This window comes from Hippoglossus hippoglossus, chromosome 21 (assembly GCF_009819705.1).
Source record: "Hippoglossus hippoglossus isolate fHipHip1 chromosome 21, fHipHip1.pri, whole genome shotgun sequence".
Classification (NCBI taxonomy): Eukaryota; Metazoa; Chordata; class Actinopteri; order Pleuronectiformes; family Pleuronectidae; genus Hippoglossus; species Hippoglossus hippoglossus.
In genome coordinates this window covers 2,074,955-2,097,489 of record NC_047171.1, presented here as the reverse complement: position 1 = coordinate 2,097,489, position 22,535 = coordinate 2,074,955, and the positions used below count along the sequence as shown (strand labels likewise).

Sequence of the window (22,535 nt, the reverse complement as noted above, 5' to 3'; positions counted from 1 at the left end):
TGGTCGTTCCTCCGACCTGAAGAAGATTCTGTACATGTTCCCGTAGAAAGAGCAGAAGAGTCAGACGCTGACGTTTGTCTCAAACTTTCAATATTAAATCAATACGAGAAATAATCACATGAATTAACTCCAAATGATTCAAATTATTAAGTTTTGATTATTTTTCATTGATGCATCAGTAATAATATTTAAATGATTAAAGATCTGGGGCAATTTAATGTTGATTAAACACAAATACTTAATTGTTTTTAAAAACTAGCATCATTATTAAAACATGAAGCGAGCGACACAACATAATGTTTTTATAATTTGTAGTTATTAGAGTTGTTATAGACGTCAGTGGGATTTTGAGTTTTTATTAAAAATGATACAAATCCTGGAAATTCCAGTTTCCGTCCGGAGCCCTGTGACGTTATGAAATAATTTGAAGTTATTTTAATTAAGCCGAGTTGAAATACTTTCCAAATTATTGAAGTTGTATGTTTTCTCTCAGTTATTCATGTGATTATTTCTTGGTTTAATATTGGACATGTTGCTCCGTGTCTTCTCTGCGTCACCACCAAGTCTCCACACGAAGCTGCGTCGCCATCGGGGGGGGGGGTAAGAACGGTCAGGTGGAGGTCGGAGGGTCGAGTCGGTCCGGAGGGTCAGAAGGTTTCCGAGTCCTCCGAGTCGTTCTCTGTGGTTCCCTCACTGGAGGGTCTGGAGGGGTTCCTGGGGCTCCGAGGGGCCCGAGGGCCGGGGCCCGGGCCGGGGCCTTTTCCTGCCGGGTGGGGCAGGTGCCTCAGCAGGGCGCCTGGGGACGGGGCCCCGGAGCTGCAAGGGGAGCAGAAAGGCATCATGGTAGCCAGAATGAGAGCCAGGCAATCAGCCACCTCTCTGCTCGGAGCGCAAGCCAGAGCGGGGGTCAGACCTGAGGTAGAGAGACAGAGAGAGGGAGGAGGGAGGGAGGGAGGAAGAGGAGGAGACGTGGACGAGGAGGAAGCAGGGAGGCGAAGCAGGAGCAGGAGACAAAGGGACGGAGCAGCATTCCATTAGAGTTCAGCCAGCTGCCGTCGGGACGGGAAACAAACGCGTTCTGATAAAGTCCAACTGAAATCTCTTCTACACACACACAACTTCCTGAAAACTAAAATACTGTCATGTGGATTTTAAATCTATATTTCTAAGAAGGACGGAAATAGAGTGTTTGAATATCATCAGAAACAGATGAAAGACAGAGGAAGAGTCGAGTGTTTTAGTGACGTTAGAGAAAAGAGGATCAGCAGATGTTTACAGATGTTTACAGATGTTTTCATGTTTCATTAATGTTCTGCAGTCGAGCTTCAGCTGTGACGTCAGCTCAGAGAGAAGCTGCAGGATGACACGTGACAGACTTCTGCTTTATGCAGCATTTGAGTTTTTAAATACACCAGACATTGATTTTGCTGAATGCAAATACTGATTTAACCAAAAATATGAATTTCTACTTTTACTTTTTACCCAAAATAAATACATGTAAATTTCAGTTGGACTTTAAAGTATCTGATGACACAGGACGAGCGAACAAGCAGCACAGAAACAGTTTCAATGAGGATTCCCACATTATCACAGTTTGGTCAGAACTGGTTTAAAACACGAGACTATTTATTAGATTCTGAATTTTAAAAAAAAGGTTTAAATGGATTTAATCCATTGTTTTACTGTCGTACATAATTAGGAGAATAAAGTGGTAATGTTACAAGAATGAAGAATTAATTTGAGGTTACTTGTCGTTTTAGAGAGAGAACATCAGAAGATCAGTCGACGTTTTCTCATTAAATTACATTATTCCCGTAATATAATGACTCAATCATCAATATGACTAATACTCCTCATTTCCTCTCAGATAAAAATGTTCCAACGCATTTTTTTAAATCCTTTGACCTCCATGACCAGTGGGAACCCTCTTATTCTGAAGATTCATTTGCAGAGCAAACAGAAACAAGAACGTTTCATTAGTGAAGCTGAGTTCATGCCGACCAGACAGCGACGTGCAGCTTTACTCTAAAAGCAGAGAATCGTCTGGATCAGAGCCGAGCGGCGGCGTCCTACCGTTCTCATCCACCGTCTGAACGTTGGCTCCTCGGGACAGAAGCTCCTGCACCGCCTGCTTCAGGCCGCTGCGCGCCGCCAGGTGGAGAGGACTGTGGGAAACGGACAAGTGAAACCAGTTCTTACCAGTAAAGTATCATCGCACTGTTTCTGCTCCTGCGGCTGATTCCACATCTACCTGCTCAAACTCTTATTTCATAAAGAGAAATAACACTTTCGTGATTTGGACACTCACGTCTGCAGCGCTGCGTTCGTGGCGTTAATGAGCGAAGTGTCCGTCAGTTTCTCCAGGATCAACATCACACAGTCTTCCTTCCCCTGCGGAGAGAAGACGAAGAGTTACAACGAGCTCTGACGTCGAGGGAAAGGTCGGATGGCCTTTCTTCCTCATTCTAAAACTGTCATTTATAGTTATTTTTTAATCTATTTATCCATTTTCTACAGGCTCAAGTCAGTTTTAATGATTAATTCAGGATATTATCATCAAATATTGGTGATAAAACCTCCATGTTGGAGAAACTCAGTTGGGAAGAGATGAACGAAACGTACACGTCCCCTTGTGGACACTTACATTACTGCAGGATAGGTGCAGGGCCGTGTTGCCATCTTTGTCCGTGGCACTGATTTTGGCGCTGGCGCCGGTCAACAGCACATCTGGAGACAGAAAACACACATGAGCTGCAGAATACTGGAGCTGAGTGATTAGAATAAATCAGCCAGTAGAAAAAAACGTGTCTGTACCGAGGACCCCGACTTTGCCCTTCTCAGCCGCCATCATCAGTGGCGTGCGACCTGATTGGTCCACATCATCGACGGTCACATCGTGTGAGAGCAGCAGCTGGACACAGTCCACGTGACCCGTGAAGGCTGCGGCGTGAAGAGGAGTCCTGCAGGAGAGAGGGAGGAGTGAGGGACGAAGGTGGAGGCACAGTGAGGATCAACACACAGACGCACACAGGACCCACCTGTCCTTGGCGTCCTTGCAGCCGGCGATGTCTGACCCCATGGCCTCCAGCAGCAGAGACGCACACGGCTCGTGGTCGTTCACCCTGAAGATGTGAACACAGGAGTTCACCGACTGGTGTCAAACAGGAACGACACTAATAAAGTTTGCTGATGATTTATTAACGCGTGACTCACACAGCGCAGTGCAGCGGCGTGAAGGGGTTTCCATCGATACAGCGACAACCTTTCTGCTCCAGCAGGACCTCGACACACCCCTCCTGACCTGCACACACAAAACACGTGTGTAGTAAAGAGTCACACAACACTGTGTGTGTGTGTGTGTGTGTTAGTGGACACTGACCGTAGTAACAGGCCCAGTGCAGCGGCGTGTATCCGCTGTGGTCTCTCAGCGGCGGCAGGGACGGCGGCTCGGAGCAGGCGATGCTCAGCAGCTCGCTCAGCCAGGAGGCGTGTCCCCGGGACGCGGCGAGGTGGATGGGCGTGCGACCCCGAGAGTCGCCGAGTAGAACGGAGGCTTCCTGCTCCAACAGACACTGGATACACTCCTCCTGACCACACAGCAGCTGCACACATCATCGACGTCAGCGCATTATTGAAGAAGATAAACAGGACGTGTGGTCCCGTCGGTTTCTGTTTTTTAAATTTACTGCATTTGTTAGTTTGCACAAACTCTAAAACCTTAAAAATAAATTGTTTTAGTAGAAATCATCTGGTTTTACGTTGCTTCTCTTTCCCAAACTTCTGTGAAGCTACTGGTTCACATCACTGACTGTAAATAAAGATGGACGACATGACGTCAAATCATCTCCATCAGCTCAAGATAACAGCGGTACGTGGTGGAGACACGTCGTCCATCTTTATGTACGGTCTTTGGTCTGGACAGACAGAATTTGTGTTTCTTCTTGAGACTTTGGTGTACAAGTCTGTTCGACCCAAAGACCTTTTCAACACACGGTTTAAAACTCACCCCGAGGTGCAGAGCAGTGAGGCCGTGGTTATCCGCCATGTTGACGCTCGCTTCCCTCTCCAGCAGCAGCGACATGGCGTCTACGTGACCTCCGGCCACCGCCAGCATCAGAGGAGTCCTGCAGACGAGGAGCAGGCGGTTAGTGTGTTTGAGAAACAGGAGCAGGAGAAATGAAACAGAGGGACGATCACTCACTGTCCCTGAGAGTCGGCAGCATCCACAAGCTCTGCACAGTCGGATTCGTCCAGCAGGAGGCGCACACACGTCGTATGACCGTTCATCACTGCAGTGAGAGAGAGAGAGAGAGGGTGCAGCAGAGCGAGAGGCACAAACAGAAACTTTATTAATTGTCAGATAAAACGTCAACAAACAAAAAAATTATACATAGTGACAAAGTTTCTTTTAAATCTAGTTTCAAAAGTTTCTTATAATTAAAAAGAAGAAACCGAATCGGATCCGACCCAGAATTCCTGAAAGAGTAGGAAGTTGGTTTTCACATTTAAAAGAAGAAGAAGTTTAAGTTTTGGGAGGAAAAATAACATAAATGTGAAAAACAACATGGTGGTCGTTAACGTGTCTGATTCCAAAACATCAATCTGCTGCTAAAACCACATGAAGCTGAACGCACCTGCCAGGTGGACGGGGGTGCGTCCGTGCTGCGTGTCTGTGGTGCGCGGCGACGCCCCCTGGCTGAGGAGGGTGTGAACGCAGTCAGTGTGGCCCCGGAGGGCGGCCAGGGCCAGGGGGGTCCTCCCCACCTCGTCCCCCTGGTCCACCTCCCGCTCCCCCTGCAGCAGCACCTCCAGAGCCTGAGCGTGGCCGTGGTACGACTGCAGGAAGACACAGACCAGGAAACAAACCATTCAGAGAAACGTGGTTTACGTTATCGGATTTTATACTTTTCGTTTGATCGACTCTTAAAGCAACATCTGTTTTTTTTAGCCTTACTGTTGAAATAAATACATCTTACACTGCACAGGAGGAAAATGGAGGAAGAAGAAACCTGAAGCTTTAGTCTGAGAAATCTGATCATAAACATCGGAACCTCCCAGAGAAAGGAATCAAACTTTTAAAGTGAAATCATTTCTGGTTAAACCTTGGAGCTGGTTTGAGACTCACAGCGAGGTGCAGCGGGCTCCTGGCGCTCGGAGATTCAGGGTCGTCATGGCGACTGTCGTCTCTGTCCAGCAGCTGCGGGTCACAACAGGAAAGTTTGATTTTCTTATTTTCAAATTATTTTATAATATTATCAAATGATGGATGATAAAACGAGTAAATAATAATCTCTGCAGGTTCAGATGTTCCTAACGAGTGATGATTAAACTCATTAAACCCACGATCTGCATTAACACCTTTTTATTTCATGTTCAGTTAACAGTGTTGTTTTGGAAACAGCTTTAAACTTTAAGACGCTTTGTAAAAATGATTTTAGTCTCATTTAAGCGTGAAGATGATTCCAGGACACGAGGCCCTGGAATGCGTTTGCGTGGTCTGAAGCGAAAATGGGACGAGAGCAGATGCAGAGAATCGCCTGAAGTCACAACAACACAAACATATTTCACATATTAAAAACACACATATTTCCCCCATGTGTCCTGAGTGAGTGGACTGACCAGTTCCAGACAGTGCCTGTGTCCGTAGGCGGCGGCGTAGTGGACCGAGCTGTAGCCCTGCTTGTCTCTGAGCGAGGCCGTCGCTCCGCTCTGCAGCAGGAACTCCAAACATCTGGAACACAAACGTGTCACCGTGAAAACAAGATGGAGACTCAAGAGCCGGCAGCTCACATGTGCTGAACACTGACGACATGATGAATTAAACATGTCTCTGTGCTCGCTCATGTCTGATCAGTTTAATATATTACATATCCAACACACACGTTAGGACGAGTGGGGATCGAGCTCATGAGACGATAAAACCAAAGATCGACCATCATCGTTGAGGTTCGTTGATAAAACGTGTTTAAACTGATATTCAGGTGATTTGTGTGTCAGGTTCGTGTTTCTATATTATTGTTTTTAGTGTGTTTATGTCTCTGTTTTTAATTTCTCTGGCTCTGTATCACACTCACACACATTAGGTTGTCAATGGACTGGATGATTTCTGCAGATGTGTAATGATTGTGAGCACAGAGAGAGATTTTGTGATAATCAATCACAGCTCGTGAAGAAGAACAGATGAATACGTCTTCCTCTCTCTCTCTCAGACTCACTTTGTAAAACACAAGAAACATCTTGTTTCATAAAATAAAAGTATCCTCATTAATTTCCTCAAACATCCGTTGAGCTTTGTTACTGAAACCTGCGTTTAGAACTAATTTCTGTGGTGGATTGATCCCACTTTTATTATTAGGGCCCGAGCACCGACGGTGGGAGGCCCTCTTGAAATTGTAAGGATTATTCTTATTATAGTGACCCAGATGAATTGGCTTTTTGAGGCTTCAACATGCTCAACTTCTTACCAAACTTTGCAGAAAATTAGAAAGTGGTGAAAATGTACGTATTCTGGAGTAATTTGAAATGGGCGTGGCAAAATGGCTCAACAGCGCCCCCTGGAACGCAGCCCCTAGGTTTCCCTTTGACCGATCTTCACAAAAATCGTAGCCCAGGTGTATCGTGACCAGACAAACAAAAAAGACAGGAAGCCCGCCATTTTGCATCTTCCACTTGGATGTATTGCTCCTCATCCACTTACTGCAGCCATATCAAACTGTGTCAAACGGGTCTCAACACATTGTTAATGACGGCATAAGATTACTGTGACTTTTCGTCAAACGCCATAATAGTGGCGTGGCGTCAAAGTTCATCAACTCGCCGTGACACACGAAATTGCTGTAACTTCAGTGTTCGAGGTTCAAACTCCCTCAAACTACATTTGTGTATCAACACTCCCCCCCTGAAAATATTCATATGGTTTTAAGGAATTATTAAGTTATTCTGCCAATGGGCGTGGCAAAATAACTGACTAGCGCCCCCTAAAGGGCAGCCCCGACACCACGATTGGCCGACATGTACAAAAATCGATGGGGACATGTGTCTTTTCATAACAAACAAATAAGTCTCTTGGATAGATATGCTAGACCAAACAGGAAGCCCACCATTTTGGCTTTAGTGGTATATTTTTTTATACATATTTTTTTTCATTTTTTTTTTTTTCTAGGAACAGTACAGCAACAGTGCGGCTTTTTTGTGCCACTTTGTATACATATTCATATATACAAAGTGGCACAAAAAAGGCGTTATGTCGGAGCGTTATGGAACAACGCAACAGGAAGTCGCCTATTTTTGACGTTACACGTTCGACGTTTAAATGACGTCATCTCAAAAACATGGAGATTTTTTGTTTTTGACCTGAACAGATCAGTCTGTGCGTAGTGATACTGACAGCGCTGCACGTGATGGCGTGGAATGTAGTGCGTGATTAGTGGCCGTGGTTCGGAGCCGTTTCTCCCCCCCCCCTCCCCTCCACGGCCTAATCAGTACAACAACAGTACAACACTGCCATCTGGTGGACAAATGCGGAAACTGTAGAAACAGTCTGTCTCTAACAATTACTATAATAACAATTATTTATAACAATAATATCTAAATTCTTACAACATATTTAATTTAGATTGAAGTTAATGTTGGCTCTTCTTATTATTATTATTCTAACCCAAATGATTTGGCTTTTTGAGCCTTCAACATGCTCAGAAGTGGTGAAAATTTAATCTATATTGACTCATCGTCACAGCGCCACCTGCTGGCGACAGGAAGTGACATGTTTTATACTTTGATGCACTGCTCCTGGCTGCTTAACAATAAACAGCTCAAATGAGCTGAGACAAGTCATTGGACCATGGTCAGAATCGTGACATTTCCTCAAACCGTGTAAACATTGCGTTGTGGCGAAGGTTCATCCTTCGCCAAAGGAGACGATGTTGTCATAACTCCACTGTGCATCGTCCTATCACCACCAAATTGATTTGTTGTAACATTGTCCAATTGACACAAAATTGCTCACGCTACATCAGAGCCCCAAAACGCATTTGCAACGCAGAGACATGCGCTTGGTCATTGATCGCTCTCTCCACTAACCGCAGCAGGCTTCAAAATGCATGAGCTCGGGCACGTTAGTGCTACAACGGAGCCCTAGTTTGTATTGTTTTCTAGTATCTATGGAAGCACGTTTTATACACACACACACACACACACGTGGTAAATATTTATGTTTACATATATATGACAGGTGACAAGACAAGTGACTAAATTAAGTATAAATACACTTGTCCTGTGTTCTGTCTGAAACAGCTGTTGTTAGTGTTTTCTACAGTTTGGACGCATGTTTCTTTTTCTCTTTGTGTTTCTTTCAGTGTGAACTCACAGTCCGGCCTCTTTCTCTCTCTCCGCCTGAACCCCGTCACTCTCCGGCTCCAGATTCACACGACGCCTGTGGAACAGAGGGTAGGGGGGGGGGGGTAAAAAGAGGATTAAATCATTAACACAGTCAAACTACAAGTGGGAGGAGTAACTCAGGGTTTCAGGGCCGAACGCTGCATCGTAAACTTCATAGTTGTCGATGCAGTTACCGTGGAAACAGTGAGGTGTGATATGTAGTAACAGTGACTTTATGTTGTCAGTGAATGAATTCTTCCACTTCTCACCTCCTGTCCAGGTCCGAGGCCGCAGCGTAGTGCAGGGCAGAGCGCCCCCACTGGTCGGTGACGTTAATGGCGGTGCCACAAGCCACCAGCGTCTCCAGACACTGGTAGTGACGACTGGCGGCGGCGTAGTGAAGAGGAGTCCTGAGGAAGAACAGCGGGAGTCAGGGTCAACTCGTCGGTTTAATAACTCTAATAGTACAAAGATCATTTTCATTATAAATTTATCTTATGTTTATCCTCTCAAAACATTTTTAACATTTATAAATTTTGAATATTTTCTCAACAATTCTAACTTAAACAATGAGGATATATTTTATATAATTATACTTGTGTTATCTGTTAATAGATCAGCAGCCACTTAGTGTTTCACATGACGAGTTCCACAATTATCCAGTAATCAACAAATTATCTGAACAGTTTTAACTGGAACATATTTTCTTTCACCTGCCACATGTGTCTCTCCTGTTGTGATCTCCTCCACTGCTCAGGAGCAACTTCACACACTCCACGTTACTGCACACACAGAAACACACAGAAACACACAGACCCTTCAGACTATAGAACAATTAGAATGATGCACCACAGTTACTGTTTATTATATATACACACATTATATTATATAATATTATATATATACACTCCACCAAGGAGGTTATGTCTTCACCCCTGTACATTTTTTTGTTTGTGAACAGGATTAGTTGTTTGCAATCCGGTGCAGATCTTTAAAAACAATCTGGATCTTGTGAATTTAAACACGATTTCATCAGGGACTTTTTCACAAAGGTCGTTTAAGCTCATGAAGTGATAGTGGGGGGGGGGCTCAGTGAGCAGCTCCAGGTGAACCAGGGACAGTTGATTGGCACAGCTGAGACTAGTTGGCCAATCAACTGTCCCTGGATTCAAACGGCAGCAGAGAGGAACACAGACTGAGCGAGGTGGAAGCTGGAGGACAGCAGAAGACTCTACATGGACACGGACCCTTTAAGTCTGTGTTCATGTAAATCAGCAAAATGTGTATTTTTCCCTGGATGTGCACGAACTTGTCATTCAGCCATGTGTCCCATAATGAACAGTGATGAACGGTTCTCACCCTCCGGCGGCCGCAGCGTGCAGGCAGGTCCTCCCCAGCGTGTCGGGGGTGTCGATCTGGAAGCCTGCAGAGAGGACCGAGTCGTTACACATTATGCTAAACCTCCGACCTGAGGGGGGGCCGCGCAGGGAGGATGGACGGAGGGAGGCAGGGAGGACGGACGGAGGGAGGGAGGACGGAGGGAGGGAGGACAGACAACACAGGAGGGGCAGCGGCCGGAGCGAGGAAGAGGAGGGAGTGGAGAGAAAGACAGGTGGACAGAGGAGGTTAGGAGATGCTGGTGCGTGATGAATAGACTGGACAACACATGCAGAGATGTAAGTTACAGACAGAAAAACCAGTCATCATAAGGTCACAGATGATAAAGTGTCTACAAAGAAACTCAGCTTCTTCTATGGGAACTTTTAAGAAGTTAAAAACTGTACCTGCAATAAATACAAATGTGCCATATTGTTCATCTTCATCATACCAGATGATTTTTGTCACATCGTGATAGTGATAACCCTCAAACATCTGTATTTTTAAGATGAAGGCACTGGGAGTAATGGTTTTAATTATTGATTTGGCTCTAATAGCGAAACAACAACAGTCTGAATGAGGCCGTTTGAAAAGGAGGAATCAAACTTTGTTCCTACAGAGGTGAAGTATCTGCAATGGGTTATTAAAATAAATAAAAAATGACTTCATTGCCAAAAGCAACAGGGAAACTTTTCAGTAAGTGTCAATAAGACATTAACTCCTGATGCAGTGGTGAAAACTGCAGATTCATCAAGTCAGAATATTTAATAAGAAACCCACAGTTTTATATTAGTTCATGTGAGAGACCAAAGTGAGTCACAGTAGTTTTATTGAATCTGCTTTGAGCTTAGCTTCGTTTTTTTATTCCACATAACACGTAGTGGTGAGTTTAAATATATAATAAAACAAGAACACAATATATCTGTGAGAACTATAACATCCAAACACAGAGAATTGTATTAGTATAAAGTTTTTTTAGTCTACATGTAAAGTTTGTGCCTGAAATTAAGGTTTTAACATAAAAACACAAAAAAAACCCTTTAGGATGAGCAACGTAACTTTAGATCAGATATTAGCTGTGATTGTTTAAATCTGATCATGTCGAGCAGCTAACAGTTATTTACAGTTTGAAGGGTCAAGATCGATACAATATAATTCACCATATTAAATAACCATCACGTTGAATCAACACCTCGGATCAGTACAGCCTTCCTGGAGATGGAGTTAACCAGGTGTACCTAATAAACTGTCGGCTGAGGTTTCACGACACTGACCATGAGACTGGCTCTACTTGGAACGACTCGGTGCCCCTGAGCGTTACCTGAGGACAGCAGCTTGCGGCAGCAGTCGGAGTGAGCGTTCATGGCAGCCAGGTGCAGAGGAAACATCCCGTGGACTCCTCGCCTGCGGAGGAGACGAAGAAGAAGAAGAACAGTCTCTCGCTGAATATCGTTTCATAAAAGTGTTTCAAAACTAATTTTTCCAGGAGTTAATCAAATCCAACCTGGTGCAGTCTGCTCCGCTGGTGATGAGCGTGTTGATGAGGAGCTCGTGGCCGAAGCGGGCGGCGATGTGAAGAGGGGTGTTTCCGTCCTTGTCCACGCTGTCGATCTCCCCACCTGGGAAAGATCACGTTCATTATAACAAAAAAAAGGGAGAAAACGCTTCGAGTGTGTTTGAGAGAGACGCTGCACGACGAGGTCGCACCGTTCTGGATCAGGGTCTGAGAGCGAGTGAAGCGTCCGTGAACCGCCGTCATGTGAAGAGGACTCTTCCCATCGCGACTCTGACGAGGAAATTAAAACACACACAACCTTTTAGTTTTGAGTTTGAGGAAACACGTGTAATAACAGTAACATCTTAGTTATTTCTTTACATTCATTTGACAACGTTATAAAAAGGATATTGTTGTTTTTCTACTCAGCAGAATTAATAAAGTTAGATTTTAAGGTTCTATAAATAGAGTGGGGAACTGGTTGGTGCTCGTGGAAATCATTAAACTGCGATGGGGGACAATAGTGGCACAAAAATACATGTTTGCCACAGGGTAAAAACCATAGGAGGTGAATACAGCCGTGTGTGTGTGGTCCATTTAAAAATCAATATATTCGACCCTGCACCAAAGTGATTTCACTAACAGACCAGAAGAATGAAGAGGAGAGCAGCTCTGACTGCTCACGTGAGGAAGACGTCCCGTCGACCTACCTGGACGTTGACGTCAGCCCCGTTGTTGACCAGGAACTCCAGGCAGAGCGCCCCGTGCGTGGAGGCGGCGGCAAAGTGCAGCGGGGTGAAGCCCTTGTTGTTGGGCTGGCTGACGTTGGCGCCGTAGTCGATGAGCTCGCTCACGACGGCGTCCTGACCGTTGAAACAGGCCACGTGGAGCGCGGTGTTCCCGAAGGCGTTGGACTCGTCTATCTGTGGTCAGAGGAGAGCGGACGTGTTGTCACGGACACGCAAATATGTCCCAGTCAGTGTTGTTATGCATTTTTGTGTGTGTCTGTGTGTGTCCACCACAATAAGTGCTTCTGTGTTTGTTAAACTTTGAGCATGTGCAAAGTTAAATTAGTGTTTGTCTTCACTGGGAACAAGTTCTGGACGTTCAGAGTGAAGACATTTTGGACAATTTCTCAGGAATGTACGTAAACAAGTGTCCTCACACAATGTGTGTGTGTGTGTGTGTGTGTGTGTGTGTGCGCCCTCTGACCTCCACAGCCAGGTTCAGCAGGTGTTTGACCACAGCGATCTGTCCGCTGGACGCCGCCGTGTGGAGGGGGGTGTATCCCCGTTTGTCCTTACAGCTGATCTCTGCCCCCTGACTCACCAGCAGACACACCACATCCAGATGGCCTGCAGGGGGCGCACCAGAGAACAGTTCAGTGACTTGAATCACAGACAGTTAACTGAAGCAGAGACTAAAATCTGTGTTTGCATATTTAACCACTAACTTTGTTGAGGACCCAAAAAGATATTAAAGCTGAAACTAATAATTAATCATCATTGCTCATTGTTTCCTGATTGTTTGTTCCAATAAATTGTCAGATTAACAAAGATGTTACTTAATATTAATATATATATAATTAATTTATATTGTTTTATTGGCAGAATGTATTTTGAACTTTTATCGATGTATCAATCATTTGTTTATTTATTGTTATTGAATGAAGAATTTAATTTTCCAATGACGTTTTACTAAAGTTACTGAACACTAAGTCTCAACTGAGCTGTATTCATCTGTCTGTGCAATATCAACGGTTCATGTGGAATTCATTCACTGTACATATCCTCACACTGCATATTTCTATAAATTCTTAATATTCCTTACACTTAAGCATTGCATGTTACTTATTACTTGCTGATGTCGTTTTGACTCTTGCTGCTGTAATACTGCAAATGTCCCCCTTGTGGGTCTAAGAAAGGATTCTCTTATCTTATCTTACACATAATTTGCGAGACATTTGGTTTTGTCCTGTTAAATGTGTCGAACCACTTTCTGTGTTGTGTCTCGTTTGTTCGCTCGAGCTCCTTCGGGTTTTCGGGGACTAACAATGAGCCACTGATTCATTTTTCCGCGCACATCTGCATCGGTCGTCTTCCAGGAAATAAAAGCAGGGTGTGTGAGATGCTTGTAACAAACTCCGTCTTTGTCTCCCTCACCCATGAAAGCTGCCCAGTGCAGCGCTCGGCCGTCTTTCTTATCGAAGGCGTTGATGTTGGCTCCTTTCGCGAGGAGGAGGTTCACCATCTGACAGAGAGAAGAGTAACAGATATTAGAGTTTGAATGATTGTAGCAGCAGGCAGAGCGTGTGCGACGCACGAGGATGGATGTGAGGATGTTTGTGTGTGGGTGATGCTCTTTATATAACGCCACTGTAAACACATCGCTCGGCTCAGCTGTTGCATAAACACTCAGGAGGGAAAAGAGAAGCCGTCCATTCAGATTTCCAGAAATCTGCCCCCTCTCATTCTTAATTTTAGATTCAGCACATCCGTGAATACTACCTGCTGCGAGGAGTGTTTCAGAATGAAGAGCACCCACGTGTTTCCTTCAAACACATCACCTAACCACATCCACAGAGGAGGGACGCATCTGTTTATCGGTGAACTTCACCAGTAAACGCAGGATTAGCACGTGTATGTTGGACCCAATGACCGAAACCAGAGGTTAAGAGCTAGAAATAAGAGAAATGATCACATCACACCTGTTTTATCGTTTTAACAATGGCTCTCTTAAATTTGTATTATTATTTATTGATGACATTTAAGTCTCTTCATGGTCTGGCCCCAGGATATATCTCCTATCTTTTAATGCCCTATTTACCTCTGTGCAGCCTGTGCTCTTCAGACGAGGCTCTTCAGGGCCCGAGGCTCTGGAATTAACTGCCTGAGGAAACAAGGCTGTTTGAGACGGTGTCTTCTTTCAAATCTCGGCTAAAAACCTACTTTTTTCAGAAGGCATATTCCTGAATTAACTTGGGAGGCCAGGTTATCATTGTTCCTTTCTCTATTGTTATTAATATTAATGTTTATTTACTTCCTTCTGTATTTTAACCACTTGTTTTCTGTGCAGCACTTATAATCGTATTATTATTAATAACCTGATATGTGTTCTTGTGGTTGTGGATTTTATTTCCTGTGCTTCTATTGCATCATATTGATAACTAGCCGGGCACGTTAGCACAAAAGCCGGTTATGAGTGTCCCAATCATGAAACTGATTGTTGTTGTTATGACAATTGCGCTGGGAACACCCGAGCGTTAACGCAACGCATACGTGTCAGCGTCACGCAGCGAAGTGGACGCTGTTCTGCAGACAGGATGCAGGACAAAACACTTCTGGTTGTTACTCTGCAGTACCTCAGTGTGGCCATTGAGGGCAGCGTGGTGCAGGGCGGTGCGTCCACCGCGGTCCGACACGTTGACGCTACTCAGCAGCGGGATGATGACCTCGGCGCACCGCAGCGCGTTGTTGGCCGCGGCGACGTGAAGCGGCGTCTGCCAGTTCTTGTCCCGAGCGTTTACGTCGGCCGAGTGACGGATCAGAACTCGTACGGCCTCCTGAGGAAGAATCAAAGAGCGAGTGTTTGCTTTGGTTAAAAGATCACACAGTGGGATTCCTATCCTTTATCACATTAACGCAAACAAACGAATAAATAAATCATTTCAGAGGCAGCCTTTGGAAGGTGAAACCATTAAAAACAACACTTCATATCGTCCTCCCCTGTGAACGAACTACACACCACCTCTAAACTCCGTCACTCAGTTATTCCAGCCATGTTGTTTTACCTGTTTGGACGGCAGGTGTAAGAAAGTTGCTGAATAATGACTTTGAACCAGATGACAAAGATAGAACTTCGGTATGTGACAGAGCAGTAAGGGAGAGGCTGAAAACTGTTTACAGGTAAATATCACGAGCCCCATGAAATCTGTGTCCCACTCACTGCAAGGAGTCGTTGTTTTAGGATGGGATGTGGAGGTGGAGGTGTGCGTCTGTGTGTGTCTGTGTGTGTCTGTGTGTGTCTGTGTGTGTCTGTGTGTGTGAGTGTGTGTCTGTGTGTGTGTGAGTGTGCGCTCACTTCGCTCCGGGATGCCACAGCACGATGGAGAGGGGTGAGCCACATGTTATCTTTGGCGTTGACCCGTGCTCCTGCAGAGAGGAAAGAGGAGCGATGAACATGATGCAAAAACATTTCATTTAATCTTTTTTGTGAACGTGGGTGAAAATCGTCCCCGACACATTAACTATTAGCTTCTGCAAAAACTAGTTAGCAGCTGTTTAGAGAGATTATCAGCCTCTGAAACTATAAACTGTTTCTGGTCCCTGTTGTTAATGTTTATTTTCCTCACTGGAAACAAATAGTCTTGGGGCTAAAGAACCACAAGGACGGGAAGTTAGAGAGTCTTGTCATGGGATGTTTGTCAATAATTAATATTAATAGCAGGCTAATATTAGTAGGAATGTCGGGAATGTAGCGTTTAATAAGATGTGAATCTAAAACATAACAGGAAGAATATATCGTTTAAAATAACATCACATCTCCAGGCTGTTTGAAAACGAGTCAGTGAGACGAGACGTGAAAAGTTAAAGACGCATCGAGGAGGCGAAGAGGAAAACTGAGTTTACCAGAGAGGATGAGGAGCTCGGTGATCTCGGCATCGCCCAGGAACGCCGCTGCGTGGAGCGGCGTTCGCTTCTCTGCATCCTGAGGGAGGAAGTCAGGTGGTTGGTGTTTGAATATAGAGACACAGGAAAGTTTTATTCTAAAAGGTCCTGTGGTTAAAGAGTGAGAGGAGGCGGTGGTGAAGTACTGTATTCAAAAGTATATCACCATCAAAACATGTTATCATCATATTTAATCTGAATGTAATTATTAATATATATATATATATATATATATATAAGAGGATATCGCTTTATGATTCTATAGCTAGGGGAGGGGTCATTTTAATTCATTTACAAACTGTTGGTACCTTGTGAATTTCCCCCCAGGATGAAAAAAGTCCAATAATCATAATTTATTAGTTGATCACATTTTTAAAATTAGCCTCATTCTGCAAAACAAATGGAGTAAAAACCAAAGTATTTTTTCTAGGACAGATGAGGGAGCAGAAATACAACAACACTTATTTGTTTTCAGTTGTGCAGAACTTTGTACTTTGTGTTAAAAAAGTTCTCTATAAATAAAGTGTTAAATCATCCCTCTTAAATATGATTGTATGAGTTCTTACAGAAAAAAAGCTGAATCTCCCCCCCCCCCCCCGACCATGTGACTCGGCCGACCTTCTCCAACTAAACCCGTCTCAAGTGGACAATGTTCAAGATTGAACACGAGAGATGGAGAGAGCGGGACAGAAGACCAGTCCATGTGTGGACATTGTAGAAACATCTGTACCCACATGTGCTGATGGAAACAAACACACACTCTGAACTTTGCCTCTTGACCTTTGCCTCCTGACCTTTGACCCTCCTCCTGCCGGGTACCACAGGAAGTGGAGGCTGAAGTTTCAGTTTAAGTGAATTCTGAGCAGAAAAGCTACTCGTGACCTGGATCAGAATCTGTACTTTATAGTTTTAACTTTACATCTGTTCATTAATTAACATTTTGAGTAACGAGAAATGGATCACTTAATTACAAGATGTTTTTTCAGCGTTACAGGTATTGTCATGATATAGATATTTAGTTATTAAAGTGTAATAAAATGCGATTCTTCAGGTGGGTTTAAACTCATTAAGAGCGTCGTCCCCGAACCAAACACAGATCCCACAGCTCTGTGTTTCCTCACCAGAGCATTGATGTCTTCAGACTTGTATATGAGCATACGGATTTCCTCAGGGTCTCCACTGAAGATCGCCTGGATGAGAGGCGGCTGGAGAGAGGAGAGACAGAAGAGGGGCGAGAAAGACGTTCAGCAACAAGCACCAGAGGCAACGTGTGAGTCTCTCTCACACACACACACACACACACACACACACACACACACACACACACACACACACACACACACACACACACACACACACACACACACACACACACACACACACACACACACACACACACACACACACACACACACACACACACACAGATCTAAACGAGACATGACTTCACTACATGTTGGAGAGAGAATATCTCCTGGACATCACACAAGAGGAGAGCGAGCATGATCCTTATTCCCACGGTATGGAAGAGTGTGTGTGTGTGTGTGTGTGTGTGTACGTGTGTGTGTGTGTGCAGGAGCAGCTGCTTGACTTTAAGCTGCTGAGTTTACAGACGGAGCAGAGAGGGTTAGTTAATGTGAACATGGACAGGCCATGAGAAAAAGGGCCCCTGGGCGCCGACTGAAGGAAAGAGCATCTCTGTGGTCGATTTGCATCAATAAAAATAGTTGTTTTGTGTCTTTTTCCAGGTAATTTTGCATCTATTTGCAGGTGTTATACTTCTGCTTTTACTGGTTTGTGTTTCTTCTGATTGACTTTCCAACGTGTAGCGTTCCGGCTCTGCTCCCTGACCCACTCTTTTAACTTCTTATATGTAGACAGGACCAAAACAGAGAAACAGTTGCAGAGAATCCTGTGTAGATACAGATCATAAGAATAAGATGTCTGAGCAGAGGGGAGGCTTTAATGAAGGGCATTGTGTGGAGGTCACGTCTCTGAGGCCCTTATTTTCTTTCATGGATCACAGATAGGAGATAAATAGAGGCCATAGCAACACAGAGCATTGTGGGTTTTTTAAGGAGGGGAGGCAAAAAAAAACAACCTGCGGTGCAACTTCAACATGAGGGTCTTCAACATGTCAGTGACTTAAAGAGCAAGTGTTTATTCTCCAGCTCGAACTAAAGGGCAGTTAAAAACACACATTTCAAAAATGTTTATCAAAGTGCAAAGTTAACAGTAAATTACCCGCTAAATGAAACATGAGGTTTTTTCTGTGTTTCTTTCCGTTAGTGTATTATAAAGATTTTTTATGAATGTAAAACTTCTGCAAAGTTAAAAGGCTGCCCTCCCCCACAGAGAAACACCATCAATGGTTCAGACTCAACCTCCTCGTCCACATTGGTTCTTTGAGCATTAGACCTCGAGCGTCTGAGCCTCTGCAGGGACAGAAACGTGGGCTGCAGGTTAGATCTGAATCGGCTCGAGCCTCACTTCACTTCCTGTGTGTTTCGTGTCACCTCCCGCTTCACTTCCTGTTGCACAGTCACTTCTTCTCAGAAACAAGAGAGAGGAACCGCAGAGCAGCTTTTCACTTCTGCTTTAAAAACAGCCCAGAACGATACCACTTCCTCATCTGATCTGTGTTTCACCTCATGAATTCAGCTCTGGTCTAACGCCACTTCATCGTCCTCTTTCTCCTCGGTAACAGGCAGCTTTACACGTTTGTATCCGAGTTCTGCTTCCGATACCAAATCATATTATTTTCACAACCTATTTCCCACAGTGTGAACCTGCTGCTCTATTTGTTTGATCAAACGATTTCAAACGATTTCAGAAACAGGGTCGATATCATTTCAAACATGAAGCCTCCAAAGATACATCAGCTACAGGGGAGAGTGACGGTGGAGGAAGTGACTCTCCCGTCTTCTCCTGGTGATCAGGCAACGCTCAACATTTACACTGAAGTTTCAAAGCCGTTAATCTGCGACTCAGGTTTAATCTGCGTTTACTTGAGCTGAGCTGATAAGAGAGAGAGAGAGAGAGAGAAAGAGGAAGGACACACTTAAGTGTAGAAGTAGTGAACGAGGAGAGGAGAGTTGTGGGGGGTTGCTCCTTTAAAAGAAGCAGCTGACACTTAGCAGCATTTGGCCTCTTCAGCTTTACTCTCTCCTTGCTCCACATGCACTCACTAACTCACACAGACACACACTGAGCTGGCCCCTCGTCACAGTGCTGCGTCTGTGATCATGGAGCTGGGGAGTCTGGTGACGGCACAAGAAACACAGGAGGAGATTTAAGGAATGAGTGAGAGTGTAAGAAAGTGAATTCCAAAACTAACACAACTGTTTGGGATCATCAAGACCAATAAAACGGTTTAAATAACACAAAACTGATTCAGACAGAACAACCTAATACTTGTTTGGTGATGATGCGTCAAATCTGTTTATTTAAAGACCTGATGAAGATGCTTTAAAAAGACGTCGCTCCTCCGACTAGTATCGATTATATTTCAGAATTTAAATTAAAAAAGGTCTTATAGGGTCAATTTTGCTCACATTTCCTATATGACGAAATTCATTCTGCTACCGCGTGCTGATTGGTCAGTTAAGGATCTAGGACTGATTCTGACAGGACAGGAACTTTGTGAGCGCCCTCTATACAAGAGAGTGGGAGTTCTCCTTATTTTAGAAATTCTCTGGCACACAACAGCACTTGTAGTATATTTCAGTGGAAGTGTAGTTTTTTTTTCCTCTAGTTGCACAACTTTGTTAAACTCACAAAAGGTTGGAAGTTCTTCTAGCAGTTGTAGAAGTAGTGTCTCCCTACGCTGGTCTTACAGATTTATCAGCCAGGCTCCACCGGCAGATAATCCAACAATATCTCAAACATAAGAATCCATTGTTGCACCACACACACACACACAATAACATCTCTCCTTCACCTAACCAGTGTCACACAAACCCAGTTAGTGACCAGTAACAATGAACTGTTTACAGCAAGGTCACCTCTGAACCAGCACGTACAGATTTCCACTTCTACCCTAAACAAACTTCCTCCATCAGATTAGCCTGGTTCTCATTCCACAGTCTCTCGAACACACACACACACACACGAACATGCAACACAAAAAACGTCATGTGCCTCCAGCACATCACACAAGAGAGCTTGATTTGGTCTCACGCCTGAGGGGACAGGCCTGTAACCGGCTCGTCTCCTGCAGCCTCGGAGTCCACGACGCACTTCTGCCGCTTCTCCCGTCAGCGAGACGCTAAATCTAAACCGTCATTAATCCTTCTCTCAATAAGAGAGAGTCCGGAGCCCGTGGGTGAAGTGGACTGTTGGAAGCGAAAGAGCCGAGAGACAAAAGACGCACAAAACTATGCCAGAGACACAAAACATCCCCCAACGACACAAGGAGACACAAACGTACAAGAAACTACACACAAAATTAGCACAAAAGCTAAAGGTTAGAAGTAATCTTCCGGTCCACAAGAGGCAATAGAAGTGTTTGGTAAAATTAAATTCTGGAGTTGTTAGTATCTTCTGGGGCCCTTTATTGAATTCACTGCTTTTTAAGACTTTTCATTAAGGACACAAGCTGCGTGTTATGAGTCACTCTCATATGTTCAACAGGATTTGACGACGGCCCAGCGTCATGTGACTCACACTTGATCAGCACATGATGAAACACAGCAAACACAAGAGAGAAGAATCTATACGAATCCGGTTATCAGACATCTTCATCAGCACGTTGTCTGCAAACAGGAAGTCCCTGAGTTCCAGAATAAAAAAAACTGCTCTCCCCTCCTTGAAGTTTACATCAGATCTGATACGACTGAGCCGAGGAGGCTGTGTCACATCTCTCTCTACAAAGACCCGCTCAGATCCCAGCTGAGCTTTGTTCACCAACACGTTCACCAACACGTTCACCACGGTGAATCCTTTGAAACAGGTGGAAACTTCCGCTGCAGTCTGAGTTTACACGAGGGAGGCTGGGGGGAGAGAGCGGTTCCCAAACCAAGGTTACGGGACCTGAAATGTGGCCCCTCGCTGTTACGGTGTCATTATACAATGTGAGGATTTGCCGTTTTTCAGTTTAATAATTGTTTCGTAAATAAAATTGTGGTCGTATCAGAGGAAATAATGAAAGTGATGAGAACAGTCAGGGTTAGTAGGGGGGGGCCCTTAACGAGTGTTGGCCCTGGGGCCTTGAAGGAGGTGAATACGGCCCTGTGAGGTAATCAATTAAATCCCAATCAGCTGATTAATCAAAGATCAAATGAATATCTGCAGTTTCCCGGTGAGCTTGAGAGTACAAGTACACAGAAGCAAGTACTGAAAGTACTCCAGTAAAAGTACATGATGCAAGTGTAGTAGTTGAGTAAAAGTACTCAGTTACTTGAGGTAACGACAGGAAGTGTGTGTGTGACATCTGAACATTAAAACTGTTTCAGCTTCGGGAGGAAATTAAATATTAATAATAATCATGTTTTATTTCCTGCGTGTCGCTCGGAGTAAAAACACAAAGAGACAAAGAGTCATAAATAAAAGATAAAATCACGTATCCCGAGCAGAGGGGGTGATGCTAAGCTAACAGCGGCTAGCTCCGGTACCTGCTCGGCCAGTTTGAGGACCGCCATCTCCGGGTCAGCTCCGGCGGCTCATCCACTCCCTGCGGCTCCGCGGCACCATGCACCGGGGCGATGCTGCGCCCACACCCGGGCTCCTCCTCCGCCCGGACCCGCTCTGCCCTTCGACGCCCCGGCTAACGGAAACGGCCGCTCGTAGCTCCCTAGCAGCGGCACAGGCGGGGGATGATGATGAAGGCCGGGCCGAGCACCAGGGCCATCAGCCCCGCTCCACTGACGCTATGTGCGGCCGCCCCGGGGTCGCGGGGAGGCGGGGAAGCAGGAACAGGAGCCGGGTCCTCCGGTGTGAACAGCCCACATGTATGACCGCGTCTGCCGCAGCCGGTTGTGCTGGGTTCCCCGGTGGCTTCCAGAGCCGCGCAGCACCCACAGGTCCGCGGGGGCAGCTCCTTCCTCCCCCGGTGAGCTGAGACACGAGCCGCCGGGAGAAGCAGCCTGGCAGCCGGGTCGGGTCTCACAGGAAGTCGCTGCTCCGCGCGGAGGTGCAGAAGAAGCTCCAGCATCAACAAGAAGCTCCTCTCTCTGCTGCCCCCGTCTGGAGAGAGAGAGACACACAGAGGGGGGGGGGGGGGACACACACACACACACACACACACACACACACACACACACAGAGAGGGAGAGAGAGAGAGAGAGAGAGAGAGAGAGACACACAGAGGGGGGGGGGGAGACACACACACACACACACACACACACACACACACACACACACACACACACACAGAGACACACACACACACAGGGAGAGAGAGAGACACACAGAGGGGGGGGGGGGGGGAGACACACACACACACACACACACACACACACACACACACACACACACACACACAGGGAGAGAGAGAGAGAGAGAGAGAGAGAGAGAGAGAGAGAGAGAGAGACACACACAGAGGGGGGGGACACACACACACACAGAGACACACACACAGGGAGAGAGAGAGAGACACACAGAGGGGGAGAGACACACACACA

General features: G+C 45.2%; 1 protein-coding gene across 2 annotated transcripts; it reads right to left on the bottom strand.

The window, feature by feature from the left end:
* Positions 1-405: 405 nt before the first annotated feature.
* ankrd44 (ankyrin repeat domain 44) lies at positions 406-22,094 on the bottom strand. 2 transcript variants are annotated; one of them, XM_034574270.1, is made up of 28 exons: positions 21,528-22,094; positions 17,037-17,120; positions 15,877-15,955; positions 15,329-15,399; positions 14,610-14,810; positions 13,411-13,498; positions 12,461-12,603; positions 11,959-12,171; positions 11,461-11,539; positions 11,258-11,372; positions 11,075-11,157; positions 9,736-9,799; positions 9,090-9,158; positions 8,646-8,786; positions 8,366-8,431; positions 5,620-5,731; positions 5,126-5,197; positions 4,635-4,836; positions 4,202-4,289; positions 4,007-4,124; positions 3,380-3,602; positions 3,214-3,301; positions 3,039-3,122; positions 2,815-2,960; positions 2,645-2,727; positions 2,309-2,391; positions 2,074-2,165; positions 406-913 (listed from the first exon to the last, which is right to left on the bottom strand). In XM_034574270.1, exons 1-28 carry the CDS (start codon positions 21,552-21,554, stop codon positions 648-650), a joined length of 3,180 nt encoding a protein of 1,059 aa, XP_034430161.1. In that variant the 5' UTR covers positions 21,555-22,094; the 3' UTR covers positions 406-647. The 2 variants fall into 2 exon arrangements, with proteins under 2 accessions (XP_034430161.1, XP_034430162.1); XM_034574271.1 differs by having other exon boundaries at positions 407-816; positions 21,528-22,093.
* Positions 22,095-22,535: the final 441 nt, after the last annotated feature.

What these genes read in the sequence shown, in the direction of transcription:
- ankrd44 (XM_034574270.1), bottom strand. Translation starts at nt 21,554, where the DNA reads ATGGCGGTCCTCAAACTGGCCGAGCAG. An exon ending in CCGCAAGCTGCTGTCCTCAG is followed by an intron (nt 9,800 to 11,074) that starts GTAACGCTCAGG and finishes TCCTCTCTGCAG; the next exon opens with GCTTCCAGATCGACACCCCC. An exon ending in TGCACCTATCCTGCAGTAAT is followed by an intron (nt 2,392 to 2,644) that starts GTAAGTGTCCAC and finishes TTCTCTCCGCAG; the next exon opens with GGGAAGGAAGACTGTGTGAT.